The 23,267-nt window shown below is 38.3% G+C and overlaps 1 protein-coding gene across 1 annotated transcript; it reads right to left on the bottom strand.

The window, feature by feature from the left end:
- Window positions 1-85: 85 nt before the first annotated feature.
- Window positions 86-23,006, bottom strand: LOC114259425 (glycosyl hydrolase 5 family protein). The gene is made up of 4 exons (XM_082892856.1): window positions 22,499-23,006; window positions 11,277-11,524; window positions 10,314-10,834; window positions 86-1,096 (listed from the first exon to the last, which is right to left on the bottom strand). The coding sequence occupies exons 1-4, from the start codon at window positions 22,922-22,924 to the stop codon at window positions 567-569; spliced, it is 1,725 nt and encodes a 574-aa protein (XP_082748982.1). The 5' UTR covers window positions 22,925-23,006; the 3' UTR covers window positions 86-566.
- Between the last annotated feature and the right edge of the window lie 261 nt (window positions 23,007-23,267).

The raw sequence follows: 23,267 nt of genomic DNA, 5'->3' as shown, positions 1-23,267 counted from the left end.
AATATGAGTGAGCTCAAGTAGTTTGATTTGTCTTACAACTCTAGTTGAAACTCATTGCGAAGCAAATATTAGAAGATCAAAGAAAGACCACAATAAAATGATTTTATTGCTTAAACAAACTAAAACAGTATATGGAACTTCATTAAACTTCTTTAATAAGGCTGTATTTAGATGATGAATTTGGGTAACGATTTAGAAAAAGAAAGAAAACAGAAAAAGGAAAAAAAAAAGAAGTGAAAAGTTGAGTAAAATAATATTACATTTCATTCACATTTCAACTATTTTTTTTTTTTTTTGTCTTCTCAAATCTTTAGTTAAATTCATGATTTAAATACAGCCTAAATGACTTCTTATATGTTTGTTCTTAAAAAAATGATATACAAGTCTACTTTTTAAACCTATTTTTTAGACCTAGTGATGTGTCAACCAGATGTGTCAACCAATCATCATCTTGACACATCACTGGGTCTAAAAAGTAGGTCTAACTTTTGAGGCTGAATAACAATACTCTTGTTCTTTTCACATATTTCTTCCATATGTATAAATACATCACTATCTTCTCTATCTCATGCTAAAACTACGAGACTCCCAAGCATGTTCTTTCTGAAGAAATCTAACACTGAGTTGAATCGAAGGAAAGGCGTGGTCACATTCAAACTTCTAGTACTATTAACAATTTTGAACCACTGACTTGCCGGGTCGCACTTGTGACGTATTTTTAAGCATTTACAAGTATTCGTGACGATAGTATTGCTATTGAGGTCCACATCCAAGCACACGCGGGCGCCGTGGCGGGCAAGCTTGGATGAGAGGTGCATATTAGAGTCTGAGATGGGCTCCCATTTTGAAGTTGAGCCACTGCAAATCACACCAAGCTTGACTGGTTTGTTTAGCCCGTCTGCTTGTAAACAGAAATAAGTTCCTTTTATGGTTATTGTCTTTTGCTGTGTGTTGTAAATCCAAGCCTCAGAGTCTGTGCATGGACCTAGAGTCAGTGGCTCCAGCAGTGATTTTCTTTGGAGACACTGACCAGTTAATGGGTGGAAAATTACTTTGTGTTGTTTGGCTCCTGGTTGGCCTGGTTGTTCTATTGGCCCTGCATGCCAAACAGAGCATAAACAAAACCATTTATATATAGGCAGTTACAAATCTGTAATATGATTGAATTTAACAGTTAAAATTTTCCCTTGTAGTTACAGAAGGGCATTTTCAGAAAGTACAAAATGCAACATTTTGTGTTAATACAACTCCAGTATTTATTCACTCGAAAAAGCTCAAGTATTCAATTTAAATGTTAAGAGATTTTTAAAAAGTGTACAATATTTTATTGTACTCATTTTTATATATAATGGTGGGATGTATTTTTTGAATACCAACACGTGACATGGTGACGCCCACGTGTCAGCCGAGGTGCCACGTATCCTGGTAGTTATGCCGAGGTTACCTCGGCAAGGCCGAGGTGATCTCCGAAAATATCGGAATCCGAGATAAGCGGATAAATGGATAAGGGGCAAAAGTCCTAGAGAAAAGAGAAGACTTTGCTAAGATAAGGATAAAGCTCTTAGGGAGTTTATCTTTATCTCTTGAAGAGTCCAAAGTCAGTATTGAATTGGAGTCCATAGAATCAGACTTCTAGTGGGACTTGGATTGAGTAAACTATAAAAGAGAGGCACCCCCGTGGGTCTAAGGTACGCAGTTTTATGCTTAAGCTTGTGAGTTTAGTACTTGATTTATCTTTGAGAGATATACTGACTTGATCGTCGGAGTGTCCCCAGGTGGAAGAGCCACCGCCGGAGCCTTTTCTTTCTGTTACAGGTTTGTTGAAGCCATCTATTCTGCCGGTGCTCTCCAGCTGATTACTAGGCGGGTAGTGTGGTCAGATTTTCACCCACACAATTTGGCGCCGTCTATGGGAAACTTAGAAGAATAGATGGCCAGTGACGGACAGAGAGAAAACATTGGGGGCGACACTCCTACTGGGAGTGGCAGACCAATTGGCCTCGATGTTGAAGGAGACAACCACAATGCAGAAACTCATGACCAAGGCCACGTCGAGAAAGACGTCGGCCAGGAGGGCAACACTTCAAAGAAGACAGACCAAGGCAAGTACTATAACGAAGATAACCTTCAGGTATGGAGGGATAGGTGCCTATGGAGGGATGAGGAAGTAAAAGACTTGGCAAACAAGTTGGCGGACCTACAGTCGGTCGTCAACTTCATGATGCAAAATAATGTCATGCAGCCACCATACCCGCTACAGGACACACCGATGCCAGCAACCAATGCCCAGAAGGGAGGAAGAACAACAATCCCCGAAGTCTCTCAGCACACCAGGAGCGGACGGCACTCTCACCGACCTTCCAGGGAAGGCAGACGAGAGGAGCCGAGACGAGAAGAGTCCCGAAGGACACATCACATGAAGGATCCAGGGCCCAAAGAACATCGGCATGTTCAAGGGTAAACACTCTGCTTCGACACAACCCATGGAGAAAGATCAAAACGGACCTGTAGACACCCCATTTTTGACCGACCTTAAGACTCAGACGTCGCCGATTGAGCGCTTGGTGATGTTGCATAATGTGCTCATTCAGAAGTTTCAGAGTCGCGGCCGTAAGCCCTGCCTCCGGACTTCCGAACCCTTTTCTGTGCCTTGTCTCGGTTTGCGAACCAGACTCGGTTTTCTCTGTTTCTTTTTCTGAAGGGAGGGAGAGGTCTCGTAGACCATCTCTCAATGTCCGTAGGCTACATTTGGTGGCCGTAGGCCATTTTGCCCATTTCGGAGTCCAGTTCCCGGTTTTCGGAGCCGTCAGGCCGTGTGCCTCGGTTCGGGACCGCTTAACCATCTCCTTTTGCTCTGATTTTTGGCATACATCCTATTTCATCCATTTTGAGGGACACTGGGGGCTGAGAAACCCACTTCGGGGTCAAATACCATTTTCGGTGCTTAACAGCCCATTTCCGGGACCCCGAACTGCGTGTTTTGGCTCCGGAACATTCGTTTTGCAACGGTTTTCGCTCATTTTTGGCAGGTACCTCTGTTTTATCACAGGGAAGGTCACTAAAGGGTGGGAGGCCAGCAATTGTTGCAGCAGCCAGTTATTTCTCCTCCTGAGCCTCCCGGCGCCCGTTTTTCGCACTTCCGGGCTAATGTTGAATACCTTAGAGCTAGCGTTGCCAACTTTCAACCACATATCTGTGATCTACACATCTGGGAGGCCACTAAAAGTTGGTGGCCGGCCATTAAGGTCACCTGACCCTTTTGACCCCTTTCTTCCGGGCTAATGTTGAACCCCTTGGACCTTTTTTCTCGAACTTTGAACCACATATCTGTGATGTACACACCTGAGAGGCCCCTAAAAGTTCATGGCCGGCCAGTAAGTCAACTTGACCCTTTTGACCCCCTCTTTCCGAGCCATTGTTGAACCCCTTGGGCCCACTTTCTTGGAATTTCAATTACATGGTTGTGTTGTACACACATAGGGCTACCTCCCCAATACCTGGCCGGCCAGAAAATATGGTTGACCCTTTTGACCCCTAGCCGGCCGGCTAGGGGGTGTGGCCGGCCGGCCACCTCCAGCAAAAGTGAGCGGCCGGCCGTGCTCTCCTCACTGTGCCCCTTCCAGCTGTGGGGCAATATCCCCCAGATATTTTCTGTATCCGGGGGATATTTTGGGAGAGAGTTTTCCTCTCCATTTGACCCCCCTTTTACACCCCTTTCTTGACCATATAACCAGCTGAGGGTCTTCTTCTTTAGGGTTAGAAAATTTCCTCTCCAAGGCTCAACCCTAAACTCCATTGTTATAGCTCTCAAATCTCCAAAAAACCCTAACTTCTTAACCTTCATTCCTTCTACACCACCAAGCTCTACCACCACCATCTCATTTCCAGCAGCTAGGAGGGATTCTTGAAGGCTAAAGAAGTTGCAAATCAACCCAAGAAGCAACAAAAGCTTGGATCTTCAAGGGTAAGTTACACTTTGATCCTTTTGACCCTTTCCTTTGATCTATTTCTAAACCTCATCTCTTTTTGGTTTCAAGCTTCGGCCCTAACTGAAAAGGGCCATATTTTGAGCTCATCTTCACTTCTCATTAAGGGCTCAACCCTGTTTGAGCCCTCCATAATACACTTGCTTCATTGATCATCTTGTATGTCATAGTTTTGCATGCTATTTTTGACCCATGAGAAATTTATTTTCGAGCATGTTGTAAACTGATATGAGGCATATTTTGATCCCCTCTCCAACATTGGAGAAGGGCTCAACATTGTTTAGTGTTTCCATATGTCACTTGTAGTTATATCCCCTATTTGGCCCCATTTTTTGCATGAATTAGTAGCCCTCTTTGCTTCTGTTTTTGGACCTTGGTCCGAACTGAAAGTGGTCTTATTTTGGCCTATAATTCATGTTTCATTCATACTTTTTTTTTGTTTGGTGATTATTTTATATACTTCATGTTATAGCACCTTTTGAGCCTTGTTTTGCATCACATTTTTAGCATGTTTGTATACTGATTTGAGGTCTGCCATACACTGTAAATATTCATTTTTTTGGTTCATCTTCAATGTTATAGAAGGAAATTTTTCAGTTTGAGTTTTTCTTATACCACTTGCTTCATTACCTCTCTTTTGGCCCCTATTCTTGCATGCTATGTTTCCCTTATCTATGCTTGCTGTTTGGCCATGTTTATAACTGTGAAAGTGCATATTTTGGGACTGCCTAGCTTCTGTCTTTGCATTGCATGTCCATATTGTGCATGTTTGGCATGGCTATAGGCCATTTCGGGTGCTTAATGTTGCATTTCGGGACAATTTCGTGCATTCGGTATCATTTCGCTACATTTCGGGACTGTTTTTCCCCATATTTTGTTGCTGAAATTCTGTTAGTGTGCTTGCATATCATTTTTGCCATGTTCCATGTCATTTTAGCATCGCCTCGGTTTGCGTGCCCGTGTGCACGCATTTCGAGGCACTTCTTTTTTATCCGACGGCATCTGATGTGAGTGTGGCTGAGGCTCACTCATGTTGGTATAAGCCCATTTATCATTTTCAGTGCATTTATCATCGCCTCGGTTTGCGTGCCCGTGTGCACGTACTTCGAGGTATCTCATTTTCATTGTAGTTATCATCGCCTCGGTTTGCGTGCCAGTGTGCACGCACTTCGAGGCATCTCATTTTCATATCATTTATCATCGCCTCGGTTTGTGTGCCCGTGTGCACGTACTTCGAGGCATCTCATTTTCATCGCACCTGTCATCGCCTCGGTTTGCGTGCCTGCGTGCACGCACTTCGAGACATCTCATTTTCATTACATTTATCATCGCCTCGGTTTGCGTGCCCGCATGCACATATTTCGAGGCATCTCATTTTCATTGCACATATCATCGCCTCGGTTTGCGTGCCCATGTGCACGCATTTCGAGGCACCTCATTTTCAACATTCCGTCATTTTCTCGGTTTGCGTGCCCGCGTGCACATATTTCGAGGCATCTCATTTCCATAGCATTCTGTATGTTAGGATTATATCTTAGTTGCATTTCATGCATATCATGCATATTGCATCGCGTCCGGAATAGGAGTTAGCCCGGGCACGGGAAACGAGGTACATTTCGTACTCCGAGTGACGGAATGTGTCTCAATTCCCCCAGTCACCGACACTCCGGATTATCCATGATGGAGTTAGGTTTTAGCTGTAGTTTCATGTGCATTCATCCTATATTGAGTTGTGCATTTTGATTCCTCGGCCATCATGCCTCGGTATGCGTGATTGGTGGCACAAGGATCGAGGCATGCATATATCTGTGCAAATACATTGCTATGCCCCTTTCCTGCTCTCTGTTGCAGCAAAATCAGGGATCAGCAACTTTTTGGGGATTGGCACGCATTTCAAGAACAAGTGTAAACAGAGGCTAATTGGGGCATTCCGGTAGATTTCCGCGCAAGACAACCCGGACATGCATCATCCACCAGAAGCAAGACAGTCCCTGGCTTGCACGCCAGTTTATTTGCTTTCTAGTTAATTCATTAATTAATTAGAATTCTGTAATATTTTGGACTGTAATATTCTTTTTTTTTGGGGACTGTAATATTTGGACTGTATTATTTATTCGGACCCTCCGAGTGAGGGCACAACTGTAATAAGTGTGCGTGAGTGTGATGTATGTCTTCCAACCCCACGTCTTTCTCCCTTTTATTTATCCGCTTACGATGGTTAGATTAGGGCATATTTAAATTGGCATACAGTATGACAGCATGTTTGCATTCATTCATCTGTATTGCATGCACCGGGCTCGACGCATCATACTAACTGCATTGTGCTTTCAATTTCAAAGATTGAATACATGTTAGTTGTAGCATTTCATATGCCATCTTAGAATAGCCGAGCCTACTATAGTTGCATTTTGCATGTGTTACATTAAGCATTTTTGTATACTTAGGATCATGCATGATTTCTAATGTAGTTTCTGTTTTTGGCTTGGAGTACTCGATAAGCTTTATGCTTTAGCATCCTCGCATGCGTGTGAATGAATGCCATGATAGCATGCTTACCATGAGGCTATGTGCTTATCTGATATATCTGCTTGAATGCCTGTGGGTGAAGGTTGGGTTATCTGAATTGGAATGAATCATCAAAATGTTTCAAGCCTACCTGCGGGTAGCAAACCATTTTCAAAAATAAGCATGAAATGTTTTGTTCCAATTCGGGCGACCCGGTCTATATTTATATGCTGTGAGCATCACATAGTAACCTAGGCTAATAAACCGGAATAAGAACTCGCAATGTTTTCAAAAATCGATATCATGGTTAGTAGAGGTCGGTCTATGACCGGGCGAGCGGGGGTGCTCACGAAGTGACCTTCCCCAATCGTACCCAAGTTCCCGAGCCGAGGCAACTTTGGTGATGACGGACATGTGGCCTTTTGGCACCGAGTCAAGGTTTCCTAAATTTCCCAAAATAAAATATTTAGGTGGCGACTCTGTATCTGGCAAAGCAGTCCATGTTTGGCACTTCTTTCAAAAATCTGTTTTCTCAAAACGATTTGCCGGATTTGGACTCTTTGGTTCAGACTTAGAACCGTGACATTTTGAGAGTCCGAGCTGTAGTGACCCCAAATGAACAGAACGGGACCTAAACCCTCCCGGGGCGTTCGGGGGACGTCTACAGACCCACCACGAGACCGAAAGTAGTATGCCAAAAAGATTGAAGTCCAGAGATAGCCGAGCTCTAGGTAGGAGTAAAGAAGACTTGAGGGATTACCTCAAAAGGAGGCAGCAGAATGTTGAAGCCGAGGTGACTTCCCCAGTTAAGCCGAGAACACCATTCTCGATGGAACTGGACAAATTTGAAGCACCAAAGAGATTCAGTATGCCGAGGTTCCAAATTTATGATGGTAAGTCAGATCCCAATTTTCATGTCGGACTATACCTGAATTCAATGGCATTATATAGTGGGAACGAGCCGTTGCTCTGCAAAGTATTTCCCTCATCATTTGGGGAAATTGCATCCGATTGGTTCCATAAACTACCGAAGGGAAGCGTAAAGACATGGGAAGGCCTGGCCGAGATGTTTGTGGCCAGGTTTGTAACGAACAAACTACAGCCCTTGAGGGTCGACGCCCTGATGGCTTTAAGAATCACCAAGGAGGAAGGCCTTAGGCCCTACGCGAAGAGGTACTACAAGGTGTTCAATCGAATACCCGAATGCAACCAAGAAGTGGCGGTCGTGTCTTTCAAGAACGGCCTGAAAGATGACTGCCCACTACGGAAGTCTTTGGCAAAACAATTGCCAAAAAGCATAAAGGAACTCATGGCGAGAATCGAGAAGTACGCCAGAGCCGAGGAAGATACGTCGGGAAACAAAGAGATGAAGCAAGAGAAGGGAAACGGCTCGCCGAAGCGAGGCCGAGGTAACAATGGGCCGACCAAACAAGAAACAGAATTGAAGGGTAAACAGGCAGTGACGACGGTGTTCCGAATCCCTATCCATAAAATCCTGGATCAAATATGAAATCAACCCTATTTCAGGGCACCGGCAAGAGCACCAGGGGCAACTTTGGTTTGGACCTCTGCAGCTTCTTGAAAAGCTACTATGGGAAAGGGCATTGAATCATTTGTGGGCATAATAGAGTCATTATCTTCAGCTAGTCTCAGGTGGACATCGGCAGGAATAGAGAACTCCTGCCTAAAGTACTCAAGTTTGGTCGGGGTATTAACCCTATGTCTCCACATACCCATAACGTCGGCCTAAAGACAGAAGGCTAGGTTTCAGAAAGAAGGTGCTCTTAAGGGGTTATCGGGACCTCGGCAAAACCCTAGGTATATACTGGTAAGGATTGTTTCAGTTTTCCCTAAAAATTGAAGGTTCTATAAACAAAACCCAAACCTAAATCTATGAAGGCAAAGATTGAAAGCAAAATTTAAAGGCAGAAATCTGGAAAACAAGAAACAAAGAACGACGTTTCAGAATCAAAGAACAGAGGTATGGTTCTCAGAAGCGAAAGACATACAGAAGTAAAAGGTCAAGAAAAGTGGCAAGAAAAGTGTTGAAACAATGCAAATGTTCAAAATATGAGTGAAATCATGGAATAGACGCATCCAGATGAATAGTTCAGCAAATCAAAGGTTTGAACAGAGCAATAATGGCAATAAGTAAACAAAAACACATAAAAGAAATTGGGAATGAGAGGAACAGAGGCTTACCAGAACAAATGAAGCCGGAATGAAAGTTGTCGAGGTAAGGCAACGGTTGCAGACACGACGGAACGGCGAAAGCTTCGCTGAAATGGAAGAATGAAGACGGTTGCAGAGCTTAAAGCTAGAGTAATGGCGGATTTGAAAAAGTTTAAGAGAGAGAGAAAGCCAGAAAATCAAGTGCAAAAGTAAAGAAACGAAGAAAGAAAGTAAAGTTTTATCAAAAACTTGAAACGGCGGCAAAACAGGGCATTTATTGCGCCTGGAGGAACATATGCGTCAGACGGCACAGACAGATTAAGACGGCTAATAAGCGCGTCGCAGGCACGGACCAATAAGGTAAAGACGCGTAAGAGAAACGGTTAAGAAGTGATGCATGACAGCTCATGCGCGTGGGAAAGTTCATTCGAGTTCTTGTTCTTGAAAACAAGACATATCGGCTTGATAATCTCGGCCGAAGAGTTCTTACGCCGAGGTAATAGAAGAAAATACAGTTATAGGTTCCATCACCTCAGAATGCTGAGGTAATAGAACCTATGGGGCAGTTGTGGGGATGTATTTTTTGAATACCAACACGTGGCATGGTGACGCCGACGTGTCAGCCGAGGTGCCATATATCCTGGTAGTCATGCCGAGGTTACCTCGACAAGGCCGAGGTGATCTCCGAAGATATCGGAATCTGAGATAAGCGGATAAATGGATAAGGGGCAAGAGTCCTAGAGAAAAGAGAAGACTTTGCTAAGATAAGGATAAAGCTCTTAGGGAGTTTATCTTTATCTCTTGAAGAATCCAAAGTCAGTATTGAATTGGAGTCCATAAAAGTCAGACTTCTAGTGGAACTTGGATTGAGTAAACTATAAAAGAGAGGCACCCCTGTGGGTCTAAGGTACACAGTTTTATGCTTAAGCTTGTGAGTTTAGTACTTGATTTATCTTTGAGAGATATACTGACTTGATTGTCGGAGTGTCCCCAGGTGGAAGAGCCACCGCCGAAGCCTTTTCTTTCTGTTACAGGTTTGCTGAAACCATCTATTCTGCCGGTGCTCTCCAGCTGATTACTAGGCGGGCAGTGTGGTCAGATTTTCACCCACACATATAATATATAATCATTTAAGTTTCTTAATATGTACTCGAATGATACGCGTTAACAAAAAATAAATATGTAGATGATATTCAATTCCAAGCTCTCAAATTAAAGTTGGTATATGTTTGTAAGGGATGCGCATAAATCTAACTTGGGGAAAAACAATAAATGATATTAAAAAATTAGTTTCCAGAAAAAATTATTTGTCACATTTCTAGCTTTTTGACTTCTTGGACTTAACCTAAGTTCTTTAGTAGGCAATGAGTTTGTCGAGTTTGTCAAATAAGCGAAGGCTTCTTAGACTTACGAAATTTGTTATTTTTTATGAAGTATTTTTGAAATACCAACTTAACATGCCCATGTGATACTCTCAAATTAATAAGAGCATTATGCGTGGAGCCAACTCAATCCACCTTGATCAACTAGGTGAAGACAAAGTCAGTCTATCTATCTCATATTCTATCAGTCAAGAACACTACATACACATAACATTGTGGTGCTCCAAAAATAATATATATATTTCTAAAAAAGTCATGAATTCAATACCTTGAAAGGGTAATTGGATGCCAGAGATCCTGTCCAAGAAGCTTGAATTCCTAGCCTCAGACCAATTCCAATTGAACAACCCATAAACCTCGTCGAACCCACTCACCCCTTCTTTCAAATAATAACTCCCAGCAAGAGTCCACAAAGCCCAGTCAAAGTCAAGCTCAGCTGCCACACCCAACAAACAATTTAGGTACCTATTGTCAATGACATCTGTACCCCTTAGGTCTACCCCAAACTCACTCAGAAACAAGGGGTACCCTTGCTCCAACACAAACCCCGCCTTCCTCATAAATTGATGCATGGCTCGCCCACAAACGTGGTTTGGGTTGCCCCTTTTCCATGGCAATCCATCAGAAAACCCGTACCAATGCACCTCGAATACTAGCTTTCCGGTGAATGATAGGCTTACCGGACGTTTGATGAGAAAGGATAAATCTTTGTCGAAAGTCAATCCAGAGAGAATGACAAGAACATCTGGGTTTATTGAATGAACTGCTTCTGCTCCTTTTTGCATGTACCTAGCATGTTTGATATAGATTATTTACAAGTTAAATTAAGCATTGTGTATGATCAAAATTTTTTTTTATGGTTGATTTTGTGTTCTAGACTTGCACCTAGAATTAATATGATGTACCCATTTTAAATTCTCAATTTTTTTTGAATATGTAATGTTGATGATTTATTAGGTAACAAGTACAATTTTGTTCAATTGACAGATTTTTTAAAATAATTACTCGATAGTTTTAGAATATCATATAGATATGGCATTCTCCATATAGTACTCTATACTAGTGACATAGCAAAAAAATTATGAATATGACTTGAGAATAACCTATTATATTTCGTGATTATTTATTTTATTGAAATACCATATAAATAATGTTATATGATACTCAGGAGATTAATCAATAGTTTTTTAATTTATTTTTTTTGTAATAATAGAACAATATTATTAATTACCTGTACCAATCATTGACATTCTGTTTGGGGCCACGAAGTTCATTCCTCAAGCTCATCCCAACAACATTTGTGGTGCCCTTAAACAAAGTGGCCATCATGGTCAGGCCTTTGATCCAAAGGTCAGGATTGAAGTACTGGTCACCAAAGAATCCACTACCGTCGAATTTGCTGCAACACCAACCAGGCTTGCTTATGTGATTGTCCAATATCACCATTACATTATTCTTCCCAAGGTTTGACACCACGGCCTAATATATTCACAATTCATACACTCTTCAATAAAAAATATTTCATAATAATATTATTATAAATTTAAAAATTTTATCCAAAAATATAAACGTAATATAAATTTAATCTATAAATGAATCTCACATTTCACCCTTCAAGCCCCAACCATTTCCTTACTTTTTGGGTTATTTTCCTGCTCTAATTTCTAGATACTTAAAATACGTCAAAATACAACATTTGGGCAAAATAATATGTTAAAATATAGCATTAACACAAATAAAATTAAGATAAATTATACTAATCCCCTTTGAGGTTTAAAAACAATACAGTAAGTTCTATAGCTTTAACATTGTGACCCCTGAACTTTTCTTTTAAAATTTTAATAAATAGAACTCAAAAATAAATAAATAAATCAATAATAATAATAATAAATAAATAAATAGGAAATTGGGAAGTTATCAATTAAATTGTTTGCGAGGCACCACACATTAAATATTTTAGTAAGTGGTAAGTGATATTTTATAATTTGGTAGTGAGGTTTTTACACGTGAACCTAACTTATAATTATACGTAATTTTAGAAATTATGATTTTTAAAATTGGAATAACATAATAAATAAATATTAAAAATACAAAAAAAGGAGTAAATTTCGGTGTAGGCCAAGGGGCAACTTGGGCCTTGGTGAATTCAGGGAGATGAAGGAAAGGGGCGAAAGAAAGAGTTAAACTTGAGGAGTGAAGAACAGGTGGCAAAGAGCGGAATTCTCCACATGTGCGTTGACTTTACTTGGGCTTTACTTGGGCCTCACTTTAAGAGATGTATAAATGAGAAGTCGGTGCTGTAGCAAGAATCAGAAGTGAAGTAGAATCAGGAGCAAAAGACGAGGTAAAGTAGTGTAAGGAGAGCGTAGCAGTGAGGCTTTGCAGCACGGAAAATAGGGATAAATTTATATGAAAAGTAAGTTTTATTATATTTTGAGTTATTATAATATATTTTTTATATATCTTAAGTTATCATAATATATTTTATGAATGTTTTAAATTATCACAATTTATTTGATATAAATTATGTTTTATGGTTAGGATAATGTTTCAATTACGTGAATTATTTTCTGAACTCTATTTGCTTAAATTAAAATCCATAGATATGTTTGTTTAAATTTTAGAGATTATTTGGCAATGATCTTATAAACAATTATTTTCTGTAAGTACCACCACGGGAGTCCCATGCCTTGAGAGACTTAAATAACCATTGGCCCCTGTTTGACTACTTTGTGGTCCCGTGTTTGTCATGGATCCATTGACCCCTGTTCTGATTGTCACTTTAGTGAACCCTGTTCTGTCCTGTTCTGTACCGTGGTTATAGTTATTTATTTCAATGTTTGCCACCTAATTAATTTGTGTATTCAACTCAAATTATGTTAATGTTTTATCTTAACTAACTATTCATGGCTATTTTGTGCCCCTACACTCACAGTATAATATGTCTCATTTTGCTATGTGCTTATAGCTGTTACCCCTTTCAGGTGACGAGATTTAGCGGGATCAAGATGAAAAATGAATCGCTGTGTTGTTTTTTTTAAAATCTTTTTTTTATTTCTATCTGTTTTGTTTTGAACTCTTGTAATATAATAAAGTTCAAATGACTATATTTTGTTCCCTTTTAAATAAGCATTTGGTACCCAATTATTTTATTTAATTTATCCGCTTGCGCTACGACTATAAAATTTATTTGAATTATTTTATTTTTATCTTGTTACGACGCCGAGCCTTTGGGTACCGGGTTTGGATCGTGACAAAAGTGGTATCAGAGCAATGATTTTTTTTGTTAAAACAAAAAAAATAGTGTTAAGTTTTTAAATTTTTCCGTATAATTTTCACATTATTTGAATTAAAAAAATATATATATATATATATATATATGTATAATATATTCAAAAGAAAATTTATTAACCTTGTGTTATTTGATATTAGGTAATATGTCTAACACAAGTAAACCATGTTATAATGTCTAGGCTAAGTTTTCCTGTGTTGTAAGAAATGGCCAATCTCATGGAGTTGTTTTGGGATAGAGCACCGTGGGTGGGAGTTTGAATCCCTCATGCAGAGTGAGTTTGCGGGGTTATTTCATAGGCCAGTTTTCCGGAGTCAGTTTTCATGGTGGTGGCCTAACGGCCCCTTCTAGATGATCCTTTTGTGTCTTGATGGTGATTAGCCTAATTCAATTTTGTATCAGTAGGATTAGATACTAACACTGACTGTCATCTAAGTATGTCGTACTGGTATCTTTTCCTTATATAAGTAAAACTGGTATTATGTAAATAATGTATGTATTGGATATATATGTTGTTATGGGATCGTTATGAATCATAGATATAATATTGCAATAATAATTGATTTAAAAAAAAAAAAAAAAAAAAAAAAAAAAAAAAACAACAACAACAACAACAACAACAACAACAACAAAAAGGGAAGCCCACTAACAGTTTTCACCTTGTAGTGATGGCTAATGATGGAAATGGAACCAAATCGTCGGCCAGTGGTACAGACCCAATGGAGCAAATCATGGAAAGAGCAGTTACTAGTTTTCTGCGAGCCCTACAAACCAACGTTAACAGCGGAGTGCCTAAACGACGAGAATAGCCGACTACTATAAAACAGTTCCAGGACTTAAAACCTACCATATTTACCGGCAGCACAAACCCACTGGTGGCAGAAGCTTGGGTTAGAGAGATGGAGAAAATTTTCCACGTGCTACCTTGCGCAGAAAGACAGAAGGTGACTTTCGCCACATTCACCTTCAAGGACGATGCACAAGAATGGTGGCTACTTACCCTAGAAAAAGAAGATATTATGACTTGGGCCAGATTCTTGGAGGTATTCTATAAAAAATACTTTCCAGATTCGCTACGGGAATAAAAGGCGTCAGAATTCATACATCTAAGGCAAGGAACCATGACAGTGGCCGAATACGAGAGCAAGTTCACGCAACTGGCCCGATTCGCGACATACGTCATCCCCACCGAAGCTCGAAAAACCAGAAAATTTGAAGCAGGATTGGATCCTGAAATTAAAGACAGGCTGGAGGTTTTGAAACTACCAACCTATGCGGAGGTGGTAGATCGAGCATACATTGCGGAAAAAGGGATTAAAACCTTGCGTTCCGGGAAACCAAGCCAGAGGAAGCGATTTTGGGAAAGAGATAACAGAAGACCCGGTGTCGCACCTCCCAAGAAAGTAAATACAAGCACAACCAATTCAACCAGTTCAAGCAATCAAGGTCCTACAAATCCCAGAGGTGACACCATTTCAGCTTGTACTACCTGTGGAAGGACTCATTGGGGACAGTGCCGTCGAGATACGGAAGCATGCTTTAGATATCGCCAAGTTAGCCATTTGCTGAGAAATTGTCCAAAGCTCGTCCACCCCTTTGAACTAGTCCGAAAACCCACAGTACTTGGAGAAGTGAGAAAGGACCAAAAACGCCAAGGAAGAGCTTTTGCCTTAGTACCTAGAAACCCAAAAATTACAGAAAACGTCGTGTCAGGTACACTTTCTGTTTGTGGTCACTTAGCCTATGTTCTCTTTGACTCTGGCTCAACTCATTCTTTTGTTACACCGCACTTTGCTACCAAGTTGGCATCAACATCCGAACCCTTAGGATATGCATTATCTGTGTCTTTTTCTTCTGGTAATTCTGCCCTTAGTACTAATGTGTACAAATCTTGTACTATATCCTTAAAAGGTGAAACCTTACATGCAAATTTGATTCCCCTCTGCATTAGTACCTTTGATGTGATCTTAGGAATGGATTGGTTAGCTGCCCACCATGCCTCTATCGATTGTAAAGCCAAAAAGGTCTTCCTTCAGTCACCAAACCAACTCGAACTTGTTTTCGAAGGAACTGGAACCTCTTCTCCTCCATGTATCATATCCTTCATGATAGTCCAACGACTGCTAAGAAAGGGTTGTTGTAGTTGTATCTATTATGTGATCGATACTCAACAAGAGACCTCCACACTTGATGTAATCCCTGTGGTTCGAGAATTCCCGGATGTATTTCCTGAAGACCTGCCCAGTACCCCAATTGACCGAGAAATTGAATTCACCATTGAAACCCAACCTGGTGCACAACCAATCTCAAAGACCCCTTATCGCATGTCTATGACAGAATTGGAAGAACTAAAAACCCAACTCCAAGAACTACTGGACAAAGACTTCATCCGACCAAATACCTCACCATAGGGAGCTCCGGTACTGTTTGTAAAGAAAAAGGATAGTACAATGAGGCTATGCATTGATTACCGGGAGCTGAACAAAGTCACCATCAAGAATCGATACCCTCTACCACGAATTGACGACTTGTTTGATCAACTGCAATGCGCCCAAGCATTCTCAAAAATTGACTTGCGTTCTGGTTACCATCAACTAAAAGTCAAAACAGAAAGCATCGAAAAGACTGCCTTTAGAACTCGTTATGGGCACTACGAGTTTCTCGTCATGCCATTTGGCGTCACAAATGCTCCAGCGGCCTTCATGGACCTCATGAATCGAGTATTCAAACCTTATCTCGATGAGTTCGTCATTGTCTTCATTGACGACATTCTTATATACTCCAAATCGCCAGAAGATCATGAGCACCACTTGCGAAGAGTTCTACAAACATTACGTGATCACAAGCTTTATGCCAAGTTGAAGAAATGCGAATTCTGGATCACTAGTGTACACTTCCTCGGTCACGTCATTAACAAAAATGGCATCTCAGTTGATCCCTAAAAGGTTGCAGCAATCGTGGAGTGGCTGCGACCTATTAACGTGTCTGAGATTCGAAGCTTCTTAGGCCTAGCCAGCTATTACCGGCGCTTTGTGCAAGGTTTCTTGAAGATAGCTTCACCCTTGACTCAACTAACTCAGGAGAACATGCCCTTTGAATGGACGGACAAGCAGGAATGTTGCTTCCAAGAATTAAAGAACAGACTCGTGACAGCCCCTGTACTAGCACTCCCCGTAGAAGCAGAAGGATTTGTAATTTATAGCGATGCCTCATACAATGGGTTGGGTTGCGTTCTTATGCAAAATAGGAAGGTCATTGCTTATGCCTCCCGCTAACTAAAGACTCACGAAAGGAACTACCCAACTCATGATCTAGAGTTGGTTGCGGTGATCGTCGCCCTCAAGATCTGGCGTCATTATCTCTACGGTGCAACCTGTGATATTTACATTGATCACAAGAGTCTCAAATAGCTGTTTACACAGAAGGAATTGAATATGAGGCAACGACGATGGCTAGAATTTATGAAGGACTACGATATAGAGATCTATCACCATCCCGACAAAGCTAACGTAGTAGCAGACGCATTAAGTCGAAAAACAACCAAAAGTTTGGCATGTACCCTTATTCCCTGCAAGATCCATGGACTGCTCGCCAACATAGTCGTGGAACTCGAGTTGATTGAAGAAATTAGAATCCGCCAATGTGAAGATAAACTTGTGAAGAAAAAGTACGAGGAACAAGGAAGCACGCCCGATCCTGACTTCACAATAAGCAATGGGATGCTAAAATTTCGAAATCGAATTTGCGTACCTGACCTTCCAGAACTCAAGAAAAAGATATTGATAGAAGCTCATAGCTCGAGGTTGCGATCCATCCTGGCAATACGAAGATGTATAACGATCTGAAAGAACACTTCTGGTGGACAGGAATGAAGAAAGACACAGCAAGCCATGTCTCCAAATGCCTGCGTTGTCAACAAGTTAAAGCAGAACATCAGAGACCTGTAGGAATGTTGCAACCACTCCCTATTCCTGAATGGAAGTGGAAACACATTACTATGGACTTCATGGTCGGGCTACCGCAATCAATCTTGAAGAATGATGCAATATGGGTTATCGTGGATCGATTGACAAAGTCGGCGCATTTTCTACCAATCAGAATCATGTACTCTCTTTCTAAGTTCGCCACTCTATACATTAAGGAAATCATTTTCTTATACGGTACCCCAGTTTCAATCGTATCCGATAGAGACCCCGCTTCGTGTCTCATTTCTAGAACAAATTGCAAGAAGCTTTGGGAACCACTCTGAAGTTTAGCACGGCTTATCACCCTCAAACTGATGGGCAATCTGAAAGGACGATCTAGACTTTGGAAGATATGTTACGTTTGTGTGTGTTAGACCTCAAAGGTAACTGGGATGATCATCTACCTTTGGTGGAGTTCGCGTATAATAATAGCTAACATACAAGTATTGGAATGGCACCGTACGAGGCACTATATGGAAGGAGATGTCGATCACCTCTGTGTTGGACGGAAGTCGGAGACGGAAAATTATTAGGCCCCGAGATTGTGCAAATAACAAGCGATAAAATCCAACTCATCCAGCAACGAGAGTCGCTAGAAAAAGCTATGCAGATACACGGAGACGAGACTTAGAATTTCAAGTGGGCGATCATGTGTTCCTAAAGATCTCACCAACGAGAGGAGTTATCCGATTTGGAAAGCGAGGAAAGTTAAACCCATGTTACATCGGCCCATTCGAGATACTTGAAAGGATTGGTTCTGTGGCATATCGCATTGCGCTTCCACCCAAACTGTCCAATGTGCATAATGTGTTTCACGTTTCGATGCTTCGTCGATATCTTCAAGGTCCAGAGCATGTTGTCGATCATGAGAACCTAGAAATTCAAGAAGACCTCTCCTATGAAGAGCAACCTGTACAGATTCTTGATCACCGTGAACAGGTCCTCCGAAATAAGACTATACCTCTCGTAAAAGTCTTATGGTAAGAGTCTTATGGAGAAACCATCGTGTTGAAGAAGCAACTTGGGAAATTGAAAGCCAAATTTGGGCCAAATACCCACACCTCTTCGAAAACCAAGTAACGTCAAGTTTGGGGACAAACTTCTTTTAAGGAGAGGAGAAATGTGACACCCAAATTTTTCTTTTAAAATTTCAATAAACAGAACTCAAAAATAAATAAATAAATCAATAATAATAATAATAAATAAATAAATAGGAAATTGGGAAGTTATCAATTAAATTGTTTGCGAGGCACCACACATTAAATATTTTAGTAAGTGATAAGTGATATTTTATAATTCGGTAGTGAGGTTTTTAGACGTAAACCTAATTTATAATTATACGTAACTTTAGAAATTATGATTTTTAAAATTGAAATAACATAATAAATAAATATTAAAAAAAAAGGAGTAAATTTCGGTGTAGGCCAAGGGGCTACTTGGCCCTTGCTGAATTCAGGGAGATGAAGCAAAGGGGCGAAACAGGTGTCAAGAAAGAGTTAAACTTGAGGAGTGAAGAACAGGTGGCAAAGAGAGGAATTCTCCACATGTGCGTTGGCTTTACTTGGGCCTTGGGCCTTGGGCCTCACTTTAAGAGATGTATAAATGAGAAGTTGATGCTGTAGCAAGAATCAGAAGTGAAGTAGAATCAGGAGCAAAAGACGAAGTAAAGGAGCGTAAGGAGAGCGTAGCAGTGAGGCTTTGGAGCACGGGAAATAGGGATAAATTTATATTAAAAGTGAGTTTTATTATATGTTGAGTTAGTATAATATATTTTTTACATGTCTTATGTTAGTATAATATGTTTTATGAATATTTTGAGTTATCATAATTTATTTGATATAAGTTATGTTTTATGGTTAGGATAATATTTCAATTACGTGGATTATTTTCTGAACTCTATTTGCTTAAATTAAAACTCATGGATATGTTTGTTTAAATTTTAGAGATTATTTGGCAATGATCTTATAAACAATTATTTTCTGTAAGTACCACTACGAGAGTCCCATGTCTTGGGGACTTAAATAATCATTGGCCCCTGTTTGACCACTTTGTGGTCCGGTGTTTGTCATGGATCCATTGACCCCTATTCTGATTGTCACTTTAGTGACCACTGTTCTGTTCTGTACCATGGTTATAATTATTTATTTCAGTGTTTGCCACCTAATTAATTTGTGTATTCAACTCAAATTATGTTAATGTTTTAGCTTAAAAAACAACTCAAATTATGTTAATGTTTTAGCTTAAAAAACTATTTATGGCTATTTTGTGCCCCTACACTCACAGTATAATATGTCTCACTCTGCTATGTGCTTATAGTTGTTACCCCATTTAGGTGACGAGATTTAGCGGGATCAAGATGGAAAATGAATCGCTGTGTTGTTTTTTTTTAAATCTTTTTTTTATTTCTATTTGTTTTGTTTTGAACTCTTGTAATATAATAAAGTCCAAATGACTATGTTTTATTTTCTTTTAAATAAACATTTGGTACCCAATTATTTTATTTAATTTATCCGCTTGCGCTGCGACTATAAAATTTATTTGAATTATTTTATTTTTATCTTGTCACGACGCCGAGCTTTTGGGTACCGGGTTTGGGTCGTGACAAACATAATTATATTGAATTATCTTTTAATAAAGTTAAATAAATTGAAACTAATGCAAATGAAGTAACGATGCGAAGATAAATAAAATAAAATATATATTTAAGTGTAAAAGAGATGGCAATATTATTTTTGTGTTTATATGACTAACGAAATTCTAATGAAAATGAAACTAACGGCTCGTTTGGACATTTACTATTTTAGTTGATTTTTTGACATCTTACGAAAATGTGAAGAAAAGTAAACAGAGCAATATAACAATTTATAGTAATTTTTTGACTTTTTGACTATATTAGCCCCTTCCCAAACAAGGCCTAAGGATTGTATTGGAAATTGACTTTTTTTAATGACTTTTTGACTTTCAATAAAAAGATGTGAAAAAAATAAAAGAAGAAGAGTTGACTTTTTTGTAATTTGTAATTATTTTTTGAGTAATGCTAGAGGTCCCAAAAATTCTACCAAAAGTTTTACCAAATGTCTCACATGGTAAAACTTTTGGTAGAATTTTTGGGGCCTCTAGCATTTTTGTTATTTTTTAGCTAAAATTTGATGTTTCTAAAATAGGTGTAAGTATATGAATTAAAAGTTTTAAAAAATTAATATAATTATATTGAATTTATGAAATTTATTTGTATTTTCTAAACATTAAAAGTGATTAGTGTCATCTACTCTTAAAATTATTCACAATATACAATAATAAAATGAGGGATTTATGTATAGGTCCTAATAGATGGAGTTATTATTTAATAGGTCTTATGATAATTAATAATAATTTTTATCAAACACTATTAAAAAAAGTCAATAATTATTAATTTTCAGTGACAGTTTGAAAATTGTCACAAAAAATGTCATTAATTATAAGTTTTGGCGTCAGGTTAAAAAAAAGTCACTAATTTTTAACTTTCAGCAACAATTTGTAATATTTTCACAGAAAAATGTCACTAATTGTAAGTTTTAGTGACAATTTATAAAAAATCGCGACAAAAAAAGTCACTAATTATTAATTTTTAATGATATGTAAAAAATTGTCAAAAAAAATTATTTTTAGATATGATTTTATTATGACTTATTTTCAATAAGATTTGATAAAAATTAAGTCAAACTATTAAAAATTATTGATAATTTAGTAATAAGCTTTTTAAGGTTATGTCCATACAAGATATTCATCCTGATTTTAAATGAAATTCATATAAGTAAACGGTGAGATTGATTTCTCAAAATTAATTAAAATACGCGAAAAGTACTTCAAACACATAATTGTAAAATAAAATAAGATAAGAAAAACAGTCCAGTAGCGTGGAAGCATAGTGATTATTACTATATTATAATTTAAATGTCATTGTCATGACTCACCATAATTTTTGTCGTAACTTAAAGGTTATCCATCATGACAATGCCAATTTCCACAACTTAGTATTAACAAACAAACAGGCAAACAACTTTTGACTTATTAAAATCAATTTGAATATTCTTCTATCGGTACTGATATTTATTATACTTTTATAAGTCCCTTCTATTAATAAATTTATGAACTATTTGTGCTTTCAATTAATTATCCAATGACATGTATGATTTAATCATAACCACATCCAACAAGAAGGTTAATGTCCAAAAGTTGGAAATTTCACATCAAGCATGTATTCAATCATGCAATACTGAATTATATAGAAAAATAAATTTATAAATCACAATCATGAATTTTAAATCTACACCGTATATATCACTTTATAATTGTGTTTGGTTTATTGATTTGGGTAAAAATTTAAAAAAAGAAAGAAAAATAGAGATAGATGAAATATGAATAAAATATAGTTACATTTCATTTATTTATTTATTTTTTATTTTCAAATTTCTAACCAAATCAATAAACCAAACTCAGCGTTAAAGTAATTTTCAAGATAAAAATTCATAATAAATAGCATTTTTCCATGCATATTTATTACCTTTTTTTAACTTGACCTTATCACTCACCATTTTTTTTAATATAATTATTTTATAGTCTCAAAATATCATATATAATATTAATTATTTGACATGTATTAAGATCTTTTGGGAGTATTAAATAACTCACGGTGTATTTTGTAATTTTTTATCCGTTAGAAACATCAATTGATAAGGTCACATAACAACTACCTAATACATTTCTCTTTTGATAGGGCTTCTGGAGGCTCTACTTGGTTTGATATTTAGAATCAATTTTCTAAAAAAATAAAAAAATTAATATAATATAAAAAATAAAAATAAATAAAAAATACACATCATTTTCACATAGCTTTATTATTTTTTTGACTAGTAGAAATAATTTTTAAAAATTTGGAGAATTTCTTTTGATTATTTCGTTTCATCTAATTAATTTCTATTTTCCAAAAAAAAAAAAAATTGAAAACAGATTTCAAAAATATGAAACCAAAATAAATAAATTACTTCTGTATAAAATATATTATTTTATTGCTATTCATGGTACAATAGTGGGTCAATACCTAGCAGGCAACAAAGTCATCTTTCATGCTCTCTTTCTCATTTGATTCCCACCCCAACTTCCCACATGTAGATAATACATAAAATTTTCCCAGAAAAGAAATGAAAAGAAAATTACCTGGTAAGCATTAATAAGGCTGAGATCAATGATAGAAGGGTTTTTGGCTTGAAAACCAGCAATGGAATCAATCAATCCAAGGTTCATAAAAGAGTGTCTAACAGTTGTGCTAGCCAATGAATCATTGATTGCCAAGAAAAGAGGCCAAGTGAGCCTAACACAGTTGAATCCCATTGACACAATCTTCTTTGAGATTGAATCAATGGGTTGTTTGCTAAGTCCCTCTGCCACCACGGCCTCGAGATGCGAAGCCCAACTCACACATGAGAGCTTCACGCGCCGCCCTGTTTCATCGACGATCCACCGTGAATCAGTGGAGAGTGGAAACGCCGCCGCGGGGTTTGGTGGTGTTATGGTGGTGCTGAGGAAGATGACTGTAAGAGAGAGAAAGGGTAGGAGGGACAAGAAAAAAGGGAACCTTCCCATGTTGAGTACTTTGCATTGGATGTAATGTATTGCTTCTAAGTATTATATTAATCTGAAGGGCTTGTTTGGTTGTTTCTTTTGTCTTTTTATTTAATTTGATTTTTTTTTTGTTTGCTTACTTTTGACACAAAGAAAATTGGCATATGTGAATTTGACATCTCTTAAAACACTTCAACCTGTATGCCAAATTTTACTACTCTTTCAGTCCCAAAATAATGATTTCTTTTGGGAAATTCAACTTTTTTTTGATAGTATAATTATTGTATTTGAAAAAAAGTTGATTTTCTAAAATTATCCTTTTGGTAGTACATTTTTTGAGGATATCAATGTCATAATTGTACTT

This window comes from Camellia sinensis, chromosome 10 (assembly GCF_055761805.1).
Source record: "Camellia sinensis isolate YWXY chromosome 10, ASM5576180v1, whole genome shotgun sequence".
Taxonomy (NCBI): Eukaryota; Viridiplantae; Streptophyta; class Magnoliopsida; order Ericales; family Theaceae; genus Camellia; species Camellia sinensis.
This window is presented reverse-complemented; position numbering and strand designations above follow the sequence as displayed.

Bases quoted from the DNA above. Each gene is read 5' to 3' on its own strand.
- LOC114259425 (XM_082892856.1), bottom strand. From the start codon at position 22,924: ATGGGAAGGTTCCCTTTTTTCTTGTCCCTCCTACCCTTTCTCTCTCTT. The intron at 10,835-11,276 runs GTAATTAATAAT...CAAACATGCTAG, and splicing joins AATGTCAATGATTGGTACAG to GTACATGCAAAAAGGAGCAG. The intron at 1,097-10,313 runs GTATTGAATTCA...TTTGGCATGCAG, and splicing joins CATCCAATTACCCTTTCAAG to GGCCAATAGAACAACCAGGC.